At 53.0% G+C, this 12,446-nt stretch overlaps 1 protein-coding gene across 1 annotated transcript; it reads right to left on the bottom strand.

Annotated features, from left to right (window-relative positions):
- Positions 1–1,000: 1,000 nt before the first annotated feature.
- S1PR4 (sphingosine-1-phosphate receptor 4) lies at positions 1,001–5,946 on the bottom strand. The gene has a single exon (XM_081090645.1). It carries the CDS (start codon positions 5,929–5,931, stop codon positions 4,774–4,776), a length of 1,158 nt encoding a protein of 385 aa, XP_080946771.1. The 5' UTR covers positions 5,932–5,946; the 3' UTR covers positions 1,001–4,773.
- Between the last annotated feature and the right edge of the window lie 6,500 nt (positions 5,947–12,446).

A 12,446-nucleotide genomic window follows, 5' to 3' on the forward strand; every position in this document is an offset into this window, starting at 1 on the left:
ATTATGGGACTTGTAGTCTGGAACCTGGAGTTCGTGCAGGGATTGGTGACATGCTTATTCATTTTGGGGTCATAATCATAGTAAAAAATTATTCATCAGAAAATGAAATTTAACTGTGTGTCCTAAGTTTGTATTTTCTAATCTGGCCACCCTAAGAACCCTCTGTCTCGGGGCCAGGAATCTTGAGAAGCATGAGTAACTCACACCCCCTTGTACAGATGAAAAGACTGAGGTCACAGGGTGAAGAATACATCAGCCCTGGCCCACAAGGTGTTGACATCCCAGGCTCTGATAGGGTGGCATTCGTGTTGATTAACAGCATTGGGTTCAAATCCCAGCCCCTCCACTTCCCACCTGTGTAACCTTGGGCAAGTCACCACCTCTGAGCCTCATTTTCCTCAGCTGCCAAGTATAATAAATAATCAAATACTCTTCCACTCCCCGAAGAGATGTGGAAGAAGTTAACCAGATAACCCACATGAACTGACTCGGAAAGAGGAAGGCACTCATGAAACTCTCAATAAGTGTTGCTATTATAAGAACGCACCCACTTGGGCAGCCCCAGGACTGTTGCATCTGCTCTGCCAGCAGAACACCCTCCCCCACTTTTCTGCATGGCTAGCTCCTCATAGCAATGTCATTGGGCATTTCTTAGCTCGGCATTGCCACCTGCACCAGAGTGGGAGCGTGATGAAGGCAGAAACCAGATTGTTTATATCTGGAGCCTCAGTGCCCAGAATAGAGCCTAACACACAGTGGTTAAGTGAATGAATGAGTAGTGAAAGCTCCAACACACTAGCCATTCTTCTTCTTCCCTTTCTTCCAGCCATTCTGCAGGCCTCTCCAGGGAGGTCCTAGGCCTGAGGAGTCAGGAGTGCCCTGGCAGGGCAGGGAAAGAGATAAGAAGTCATTCTGGCTGAAACCGGTTTGGCTCAGTGGATAGAGCATCGGCCTGCGGATTGAAAGGTCCCAGGTTCGATTCTGGTCAAGGGCATGTACCTGGGTTGCGGGCACATCCCCAGTAGGAGATGTGCAGGAGGCAGCTGATTGGTGTTTCTCTCTCATTGATGTTTCTGACTCTCTATCTCTCTCCCTTTCTCTCTGTAAAAAATCAATAAAATATATTTAAAAAAAAAAAAAAAAGAAGTCATTCTGGCCCACATCACCAAATGTTTATTACCTGCTTCTTCCATCTGCACCCCCATTCTCCCAGGTCAGGATAGGAACACATAGGACACACACACACATTCATCCAGAGACAGGTCAATATAGGGGCCTGGCCCTAGCCAGTGTTGCTCAGTGGTTAGAGTGTCAGCTCACACAGGGTCATGAGTTCAATTCCCAGTCAAGGGCACGTACCTGGGTTGTAGGTTCGATCTCCAGCCCCAGTCTAGGTGCGTGAGGGAGGCAACCAACCAATGTGTTGAGGTGTCTCTCTCATATAGATGTTTCTCTCTCTCTCTCTCTCTCTCTCTCTCTCTCTCTCTCTCTCTCTCTCTCCCCTCACTCCCTTCCACTCTTTCTAAAAGAAAAAAAAAATCAATAAAAAAAATATCCTCAGGTGAGGATTAACAAAACAAAAAAAAAGATAGGCGCCTGAACATGGCTGCCTAGAGCTGCCCATGCTGCCTGCTCTCCTGAGCCTCTGTTTTTCTGTCTAAAATATGGAGGTTCAACTAGTCCTCCTTCAAAGAATGAAATGGAATTTTGAGTTTTCCGAGGAGGAAAGGAATTGGTATTCATTCATTCATTCATTCATTCATTCAAGAGGCAGTAACACGCAGGAATCAAAAAGCCACCTGCCTGGTTTTGAATCCCAGCTCTACTGCTTCCCAGCTGTGTGACGTTGAGTCAGTTACCTGACCTCTCTGGGCCTCAGTTTCTCATCTATAAATGGAGTTAATGGAGAGGTTTTGTGAGGGTTACATGAGTTAAAACAAAGGTGATTACACAACACGAGGCACCGAGTGATAAATAAGGCGTTGTTATTCTTATTCATTTAAAAGCATACACATAATAGTTCCAGGGTCTTTTTATGTTTCGAGTTAGCAACATCCCAGGATGGCAGAGGCTGTCAGCGTCCTCATTTGACAGACGAAGAAGCTGAGGCCCAGGGTGTTCAGCAGAGCTGGAGAATGACAATGGGTTGCAGACACCTGAGCCATCTAACAAGCAGAAGACAAGGATTCTTGGGGACGATTCTGCCACCGTTAGAGAGAGGGCTGGGGTACGGAAGGAGGAGGGGAAGAGGTTCACCAGGCTCAGCAGAAGGCGTACTGCTGAGTCCAGTGCTCCCAAAGCTCCAGGTCACCGAGTATCTGCTGTGTTCTGGGCCCTGGGCCAGGTCCCGGGGACACAGCAGTGATGCAGACACTACAAGATCTCCATTGCCACGGCTTGCAGTCCAGGGGAAGAGGTAGATGGGTGACCAGGGGCGATTGGTGCTACGGTGGGACTCACAAACAGCTGTGGGAGTCCAGAGGAGGCCTAAGGAGGGGCGGGAGAATCAGAAGAGACTTCCTGGAGGAGGTGATGCTAAAGCTGAGACCCAAAGGGCAGGCAGGGCAGATGGGGCAGCTAAGCCAGCTCAACACGGGCCCCAGAACACAGGCTGAGAGTTTTGGGGGTGAGCCCCACTCACCCCACACTGCCTACTGCTGCCCCAGATAAACACACCCAGAACAGGCATCAGGGGAATGTAAAAATTACTCCAGCTTATTGTGCACCCACACACAGGCTGGAAACTCTTTCTGGCCACGTCCAACAGAACTTTCCATGATGATGAAAACATTCTGCCTCGACAGTGTGCAGAACAGTTCCCGGGAGCCGCATGTCACTACTGAGCGCTTCGAATGTGGCCGCATGGCTGCTGTGGGACAAATGTATATGTTGAGGTCCCAAACCCCCAGGACCTCCGTTATTTGGAAAATAGGGTCGTCGCAGATGTAATGAGTTAAGGTGAAGTCGTACAGGACTAAGGTGGCCCTAATCCAATATGACTGGTGTCCTTATGAAAATGGGAAATTAGGACACAGACATACACACAAGGGGAATGCCATGTGAACATGGGTGCAGACATGGGGGCGACGCATCAGCAAGCCAAGGAACACCAGAGATTGCCAGCCAACACCAAACTCTAGGAACAGACCCTCCCTCGAACCAACCCTGCCGGCATCTTGATCTCAGACTTCAGCCTCCCGAACTGGGGCGGAATACCTGTCTGTGGCTTAAGCCCCCTCATGCCTGGCGCTTTGATACGGCAGCTCCCGCCGACCAAAACAACCAACTGACTTTGAAATTTTCCTTTCGTTCTAGCTCATGATAACCAGCCGCACGCGGCCAGCGGCTGCTACATTGGACAGTGCAGTAAACGGTTTCCAGTCACCAAACCCCCGTCGTGCGGCGGAGAAACAGACGTGGGGGGCTGCCCTGAGAACTTGGCGAGACAGAGACAGGAAGACCCTGGCTGGGTCCTGGGAGGATGGAGAAGGAGAACATTCTACCAGCCGAGGGGGCCAGGTATTGAGGGTGTGCACCTGCGCTGTCCCATCGGCTCCTTAAATGCAAACGAACCCAAAGGTCAGCTCTTCCGTTTCACCGGCCACGGACGCAGTGCTCAGCAGCCACGTGGGCTTCCTGTCCCGGCTAGATGTGGAACCTCTCACCATCGCCAGCCGTTCGGTGGGACACATGGATGCGCTTCGCCGTGGCAAGCACGGAGCAACAACACCCTCTCGCTGTGGGTTCTGCTTGTTACCAGCCCATTTTACAGGGGGGAGGGGGAAGCTGTCAGTGCTAAAAAGCACTCCAGAGCATAGGCAAGGCTCCCGAGGCCAGGAGAAGCAGACCACTGGCCTTTTGTTGGCCCCAGACTGCGGTCCCAAGAGATGCAGAACCTAGAGGTGGAGGAAGAGGCTGCCAGGAAACCAAGAGGAGAGATGGGGGAGGAAAGGGGAAGTGAGCGAGAAGGGGAGGGTGTCAACTGTCACTGCCCCCCCCCCTCCACCGTAGCCTTGTATTGCTCAAATGCTTTCAGAAGAGTAGTCCGGTTACACACAGGTGTGCGCACACACCCTCCGCAAGAGGCCACAGAGATGTCTGTGCATATGCAGAGGCACAGCACATGCTCGTGGGCACAAGCCATTCTGTTCTCTCTCTCTCTCTCTCTCTCTCTCTCTCTCTCTGACACACACACACACACACAACCACCTGCCCTCACACCCACACCACCACCACCACCAAGCACACAGGCCCAAGGCCTTCCCTGGCCACCGACATGCCTTCTTGCAGGCTCCTGGCTGCCCCACAGCCCTTGTGCCATCCTCCCTCTGCAAAAACGTGAATAAGAGGGAGGCGGAGACATCTCATGCCATCATTGAACTTCCATGTTGTCAATTCCACCGTCATCAATTCCACAGGCTGCCCCTTGTTGCCTGGGAGCCCCACGGAGGCCCAGAAAGGAGCCCGGATTTCCCCAGAATCACACAGGAGCTGGGGCACACATAGTCACCCCATTTGTCCCCACTCCAGGGCGCCCTCTGTTCCAATGAGCGGTTGCCTCTTTGGCATCAGCAGACTGGGGGACTGCAAGGAGGATCACGGGGCCTTGGGACCCCGGGCTGGCTGCCCTGTCCCGTCCTCTCCCTCCACTGCCTGGTGCCTCCCTGCATGCTCCCAGGCCCCTGGCCCGCCCCTCCTGGGCCTCGTCCAGGGCAGGAGGGGGGCCTGCGTGGGCCTGCACCTGGCGGCTGGACCACATTCCCCCGCCGTGGCTCAGATGCTCCGCACGCTGGAGATGCTAGTCAGGGGCTCCCGCATCCGAAAGCTGAGCGGCCGGGAGCCCCGGAAGCTGTCCCTGGGCCTCAGCGAGCTGTCCGTGGTGGAGGCTCCAGAATGGGCCTCCACGGCCCGGGCCAGGCAGTCCCCCGGCCCTCGCAGGCCCAGCCGGAGACACCCGCAGCAGAGGAAGCCGAGCACGGCCCGGCACACCTCCCGGCTGCGGAAGGAGTAGATGAGCGGGTTGACCGCCGAGTTCAGCACGGCCAGCGCCAGGATCCAGTCCATGCCCCTCAGGTACTCCTGCGCCCAGATGTTGGAGCCAAAGATGTCGGCCAGCAGCAGACCGAAGAGGGGGCCCCAGCAGACCACGAAAGCCACCAGGATCATGAGCACCGTGTTGAGCAGCCGGCGGGCCTTGCGGCGGCAGGGGGGGCGCGAGGCCTTCTGCCCGTTGGCCCGCACCACCCGGAAGATGGCCCCGTAGAGCACCGTGATGGTGGCCAGGATCCCGGCAAAGATGACCACGCAGAAGAGGATGTAGGCCTTGGAGTAGAGCGGGAGCAGGCTGGAGCAGCTCTGGAAGGAGCACACGCAGTTCCAGCCCAGCAGGGGCAGCAGGCCCAGCAGGGCGGCCAGCAGCCAGCACAGCCCGATGAAGCCCAGGACGCGGCCCCGCTTGGTGTACCCGCTCTCGGCCACCGGCCGCACCATGGTGGCAAAGCGCTCGCCGGCGGTGAAGAGCAGGCTGAAGGTGGACGCCGCCAGGGCCATGAAGAGCACGCCCTCCCGCAGGAACCAGTGGGCCGGGGCCAGGTGGAAGGTGCGGGCCCCGGACAGCAGGACGTTGACCAGGTAGGCCAAGCCGGTGAGCAGATCACTCAGCGTGATGTTGACCAGGCAGTAGTAGACCCAACGCCGGGACCGCATGTGGGTCACGATGGCCATCAGCACCAGCAGGTTCTCCAGCACCACCAGACAGCTCATGGCCACGAAGAGCCCATGCAGGACCCCCAGGCCCCCATCCTCTGGCGTGGCCCGCCCCACCAGCCGGCCGGAGTGGTTGTAGTGCAGGATAATGAGCTGGCTGTGCCCACTGGCCGCCAGCTGCCAGCAGGCGTCAGAAGCCTTCACTGGGGACCCTGTAGCATTCATTGCAGTCCCCCAGGGCAGACTGAGGCCCAGGGTGGCTGGCCCCGGGGCAGGGTGGAGCTGCTGCCTTGCCCTGTCTTGGTTTCCTGTTATTTGAAATTTCCTGTTATGTTCGAGGTACCCCCAGGGTGGGGGTGAGGCCTGGGAGGGTGGGAGGGGAGGGGCATCCCAACGGTCCGCTCCCACCCCAGGTCCTTGGAGGGCGCTGCAGCTGCTCCTGCTGTAAGACCCCCTCCTTTGTCCCCTTCTGTTCCTCGAAAGCCCAGAGGGGTAGGGGACCCAGAAGGAGGGGAAATGCACCACCCAAAAGCACTTGCCACCCTGCCCAGCTAGGTGACTCCCTCCAGCACCCAGCTACTCCTTCACTGTCTTCCCAACTGCTTCAACTGTGCCTGGCACACAGTAGGTGCTTAATAAGTGTGTGTCAAGTGATTGCACACACATGAGCATGAGCACCGCTGGCCACTTTTTAAAAAATACATATTTTATTGATTTTTTTACAGAGAGGAAGGGAGAGGGATAGAGAGTTAGAAACATCGATGAGAGAGAAACATCGATCAGCTGCCTCCTGCACACCCCCCACTGGGGATGTGCCCACAACCAAGGTACATGCCCTTGACCGGAATCGAACCTGGGACCCTTCAGTCCAGAGGCCGGCGCTCTATCCACTGAGCCAAACCGGTCAGGGCTCTGTTGGCCACTTTGCTGAAGGTGCGGACGTGCCCCACTTTATCCCCATGACAGGGCCAGACAGGCCTGTGGCCCACCCGTCCACAGAAAGGGGAACCGAGGCCTGAAGAGGTGGCACCAGCTATCGAGGGTCACACAGTGGGAAGCGACCACCTACAAACACAGGGTTCTCCAAGGCCAGGACCCCACTTAGCAGAGTTTTTCGTTTCACCGCTGGTTGTCTCTCCTGTCCCCTGAGCTGGCCCTACTAGGAGCAGAGCTAGGGACCCCCACCCAGGATAGCCCCTCCCCTTTGGGGAGAGGGGCTCACAGGAAAAATGGGGGCTCACCCCACCCCCATTCCCACCCATGTCCACCTGACCGTGCTCAGACTGACCCAATCGGAGATGGCTGAGGACTGAGGTGTGAGCACCAAGTGGGGGTGAGAAGTTGGGGGAGTAGAGCCGATCCTGGGGAACCTGAAGAGGCGAGGCACAGTCCTGCCCTGGGGTCTCCAGGGGGAGGCAGGCTCCCCTGCCAGGCCCACACGTGTGCCCATGGAGGCGGGGTGGGCAGGAGCTCGGGGAGGGCATTCAGGTGGCCGTGGCTCCTGCCAGCACCTCTCCCACGGCTCACTACTCAGGGTGGGGGCGGAACCGTTTCAGGGAAGCCCAGGTCGAGGTGCTGCCTGAGGAGGCGGTAACGTCTTGTCACTAGAGGTGACCGAGCAATAACGGATCTGAAAGGGAGGTTTGGGGAAGAGGGGCCACTCAGGAAGCTGTGTAGGCAGCTGCGGTTTGAGGCCTGGGGTGGGGTGGGAAAGGCAGCCGAGTCTTTCCCAGGTACCACCCTGTGCAGTAGGACAGCCGGCCTCCGTGCCGGCCTCACCAGGGACCGCTGGCGTGCACACAGTAACCGAGACACACTGCGTGTTCTGAGACTCAGCCTGTGCCCGGGACTGAATCCTCGGTCAGGCTGGTCCTTGGATGGAGCTCTAATCCCAGGCTGAGCTCCGGTCCCAGGTTGAGCTCTGATCCTAGACTAAGCTTTGATCTCAGGCTGACCCCTGACCTTGGATGAGCCGTAAGCTGATTCTGATCTTCACCCATGACCCTGAGTGAGCCCAGCCCTGGACTGAGCCCTGAGCCCCAACTCTAGTTGAGCCCCAACCTCAACTAAACCCCAATCCCAGCTGGGCCCCTGATCCCTGGCCCAGAACGCAAATCCAGGACTAAAGTGCAATGCCATGGGAGAGCAGTTTGACTAACACTGCAGAGCTGTCCGACAACGACCTCGCCCGTGAATTACTTGCTGCCTGGGAGAAAGGCCGTGCACACACACATCATACCTGATTTAATCTTATGATATATGTCTGTGCTGTAAGAACAAGCCCCCTCTAGAATCAGCCCTGAAGCCACAGCTCTAAAAATATGCAAGTTAACACAGAGAAGGCTATTATTGTTGTTTGTAAATGAAAAATATTAGCACCCCAAATGCCTGTGCACAGGAGACAGGCTGATACATTATGCCGCACCCAGAGTGGAGCACCGGACAGCCGTGAAGAAGAACGAAGACGGCCTCTATGAATGAATAGAGTGACTTCCAGATCATCTTGTCAATTTGGGGGAAAAGTACAAAAGACTTGGGTCATTTGGTGCTTATCTATAATAATAAAAGCGTAACATGTTAATTAGACCTGATAGCCAAACAACCCTCCAGACATCCTTCCAGAGAAAGCCACCATGGCGGGGGCCAAGGCAGAGGCATTAGGGGAGATCAGGCAGGCAGGTGAGCAGTTAGAGGTGATCAGGCAGGCAGGCGAGTGGTTAGGGGCAATCAGGCAGGCAGGCAGGCAGGCAAGCGGTTAGTAGCCAGTGGTCCCGGATTGTGAGAGGGTGCAGGCCGGGCTGAGGGGACCCCTCTCCCCCAATGCATGAATTTCGTGCACCAGGCCTCTAGTTGTGTAATAAAGAAGGGAGATAAAATATACACATATCTGCTTGTTTTTGCAAAACAAACACAGGAGAGAAACCAACAAGGCTTGTGGGGGGATCGAAATTAAAAAGAGGGGATGACACCCTCTGAGCATCCCTCTTTACATCGTTTTCTTTAACTCAGTTAATGCCTCCGCTAGTCAACAATGAAATTAAATCAACAGGGATGAAGAAAAAGAGCTTTAAGATGGGATAAAATGGAAAAGAAATGAACATAATTGCATTTCAAATGAAAAACAAAACCACACAGAAATACAAGAGAACCAGCCCATGCAATTTTTGGACACAGTACTTGCTCTGAAGACAGAAGAAACTGCAAAGAGATTTTGAACTTTGTGTAGGAGATTTGTTTTCGGGGGTGGAATGGGGGTAGTGACTCTGAAACCATCATGTGTGCTATGGGACTGAGCACAGTAGCGGGCGTATTGATAGGAAGGGCCAGGTCTTCCCGAGGGGGGGGGGGGGGAGAAGATGCGACAGTGGAACGGGAGAGTGCAGAAGAGCCCCAGAGCAGGGCTGACAGTGTCAGTGTGGCCCTCGCTGGTTTGGCTCAGCGGGGAGAGCACTGACCTGTGAACCATTACAGGGCTGGACTTGTGATTTAAACAAAAATCTGTTTCCTGACTCTGTCCACTGAAACTACTCAATAGCAATGAGAGCATCAAACACCCAGATCTTGGCTTCTGAATATCATCCCCTTAAAAAAAATAAAATAATAATAATAAAAAAAAAAGGTAGTGAGGCAGGGAGAGTACCTGAGCCTGGAACACGTTGGTGTGTCAGAAAGTAAGAAAGTGCTCTAAGATGGGGACCTGTCACACAGATGCAGGAGCCAGCCTGAGGGGCTGCTGCTGGCCAAACTGGGAGCTACATGAGCACCAGCGATGAATGACCTTAAAATCGGAGAGAAAGGAAGTAGATGGTGGGGGCCAGGGCCTGGGAGGGGGAGGGGCAGTTAGTGCTCAATGGGGACAGTTTCAGTTTTACAAGAAAAGTTCTGGTGATGGGTGGTAGAGATGGTTACACAACGATGTGAATGGCCCTGGCCGGTTTGGCTCAGTGGATAGAGCGTCCGCCTGCGGACTGAAGGGTCCCAGGTTCAATTCCGGTCAAGGGCACATGCCTGGATTTCAGGCTTGATCTCCAGTAGGGGGTGTGCAGGAGGCAGCTGATCAGTGATTCTCTCATCATTGATGTTTCTATCTCTCTCTCCCTCTCCGTTCTTCTCTGAAATCCTATATAATAAAAGCCTAATAAGCAAATTGACCGAACCGCAGAACGACCAGTGGAACGAAGGGTCACTATGACATGCACTGACCACCAGGGGACAGATGCTCAACGCAGGAGCTGCCCCCAGCTCGCAGGCCCCAGGTCAGCCAAGTTGGGTGCCAGCAGGGCTCCCCGCCCCCAATTGCCCCACCGGTAGCCCCACAGATCAGCCCTGATCACTGGCCAGGCCTAGGGACTCTACCTATGCATGAATTTCATGCATCAGGACTCTAGTTAATAATAATAATAATAATAATAATAATAATAATAAATAATAATAATAAAAAAACTAATGTGAATGGATTTAATGCCACTGAACAGTACACTTAAAATGGTTAAAATGGTCACTTTTATGTTATGTGTATTTTACCACAATAAAACTAATTAGAAGAAAAAAATCTTTCCATATGATCCAACAATTCCACTCTTAGGCAGCTACCCAATAGCAGTTAGAGAAATCACTTTTTTGTAATTATCATAGCATTATTTGGTCCAGGCAATAATCAACAATAAATGCTAAAATTATTGGGTAGAGCCCTGGCCAGTTTGGCTCAGTGGATAAAGTGTCAGCCAACAGACTGATGGGTCCCGAGTTCAATTCTGGTCAAGGGCACGTGCCCAGGTTGCGGGCTCTATCCCCAGTAGGGGGCATGCGGAAGGCAGACAATCAATGATTCTCTCTCATCATTGATGTTTCTATCTCTCTCTCCCTCTCCCTTCTTCTCTGAAATCAATAAAATTAAATATTATTGGGTGGAATTTTGTTGGGGAGCAGGATATTGACATAATCTCAAAGTATTTTCCTACAGAATACATATTTAATTACAAAGAGAAAAATATCTTACTCAAGAAACCCTTGAATGTCGCCTTGAAACAGGCCAGCAAACCAGGACAAGTAGAACAGGAAACTGAGACAGACAGCTAAACAAACTGGCCGAGCAATTTACAGCAGATCCAGGAGGTCACCTCCTGAGAGAGAACATCCAGGCCTCAGCGTATTTCAGCTCCAGGCCCAGAAAAGCAGTCAAACCAGGTGTGGACACCAGGACCAGCTGCAGTGACTAATGACCCCCTGCCCTGACAGTGACCAATCAGTGGAGACCATGACCCTGAAGGAGCACATCTAGAAAACGGATGAATATTTGCTAAAACCCTGCCCTGAGACCCCCCCCCCCCCAATATTCCCTCCTGCAAGAGAGAGATAAAAACCTCAAGACAACGGACCCAGCACACGCTCTCCCTCTCAGCACCCCCGCTATTTCCTTTCTCCTCTTCTTCCCCCACAGGCCTGCATCTCCTAAATTCTGGAGGACCCCAGGAGGCTTGCAACCAGGGGAGCAATGGACAGCGGGAGCTCGTCCCAGGTTTGCCCCTGAACCTGTTCCCCAGGCCGCCTTTTCTCTGACTTCCCAGAGAGCAAGGGAAGCCCAGCCCAGGCTCTCTTGCTGCTTCTTCTGTGCTAAGCCCTTCCTTGTTTTACTGTCCCAGATTAATAAACATTCCCTCATAGTCATCTGGGACTTGGGTTATGAAATTTTTCCTGCATGAAGTCAAGAACCCACACACTACCAGCCAGCCCTAGGCAGACCCGCCAGGGGCTAGGTCCCTTTCGGTAACAGCCTTCACCAAGAGATCCACGTTAGCATCACTGGAGATGCAGTAAACGCACAAGGCTGGCCTGGCATCACACACTGAGGAGGAAACATCACTTCTTCTGTGATACTCCCACCAAAGTATACAACCTGCATCAGGTCATGGGGAGGCATCAAACAAACCCACACTGAGGACATCCCACAGGATAACTGCTCTATACTTTTTAAGAGTTAAGGTCATGAACGTTCATGAAAGACAAAAAAGGCTAAGGCTGTCTTGGATGAAAGGAGGCCCAAGATGCATGAAACTAAATGCAGTGAGTGGTTCCTGACTGGATACTAGAATGGGGGGAAGTGCTGTAAAAGACAATATTGAGGAAATTTTTTATGAGCTGTATATTAGACAATGTTAGTGTATCAATGCCCAGCTGGCATGGCTCAGTGGTTGCGTGCCGACCTATGAACCAGGAGGTCAGTGTTCGATTCCCAGTCAGGGCATATACCCGGGTTTCGGGCTTGATCCCCAGTGTGGGGCATGCAGGAGGCAGCTGATCAATGATTCTCTCCTATCATCTCTCTCTCTCTCTCTCCTTTCCTCTCTCTGAAAGCAATGAAAATATATTTAAAAATATATTATTGGCCGAAACCGGTTTGGCTCAGTGGATAGAGCGCCGGCCTGCGGACAGAAAGGTCCCAGGTTCGATTCCGGTCAGGGGCATGTACCTGGGTTGCGGGCACATCCCCAGTAGGAGATGTGCAGGAGGCAGCTGATCGATGTTTCTCTTTCATCGATGTTTCTAACTCTCTATCTCTCTCCCTTCCTCTCTGTAAAAAATCAATAAAATATATTTTTTAAAAAATATATATATATATTATTGTATCAATGCTAGATTTCCTGAATTTGACTATTGCACTCTGCTTATATAACAGATTTTTTCCCCATAGGAAATACATGGTGATCTGGAGTAAAGATGCACCATATCTCCAACCTACT

The sequence above is a fragment of the Myotis nattereri genome (assembly GCF_964212035.1).
Source record: "Myotis nattereri genome assembly, chromosome: 5".
Taxonomy (NCBI): Eukaryota; Metazoa; Chordata; class Mammalia; order Chiroptera; family Vespertilionidae; genus Myotis; species Myotis nattereri.

Bases quoted from the DNA above. Each gene is read 5' to 3' on its own strand.
- S1PR4 (XM_081090645.1), bottom strand. From the start codon at position 5,931: ATGAATGCTACAGGGTCCCCAGTGAAGGCTTCTGACGCCTGCTGGCAG.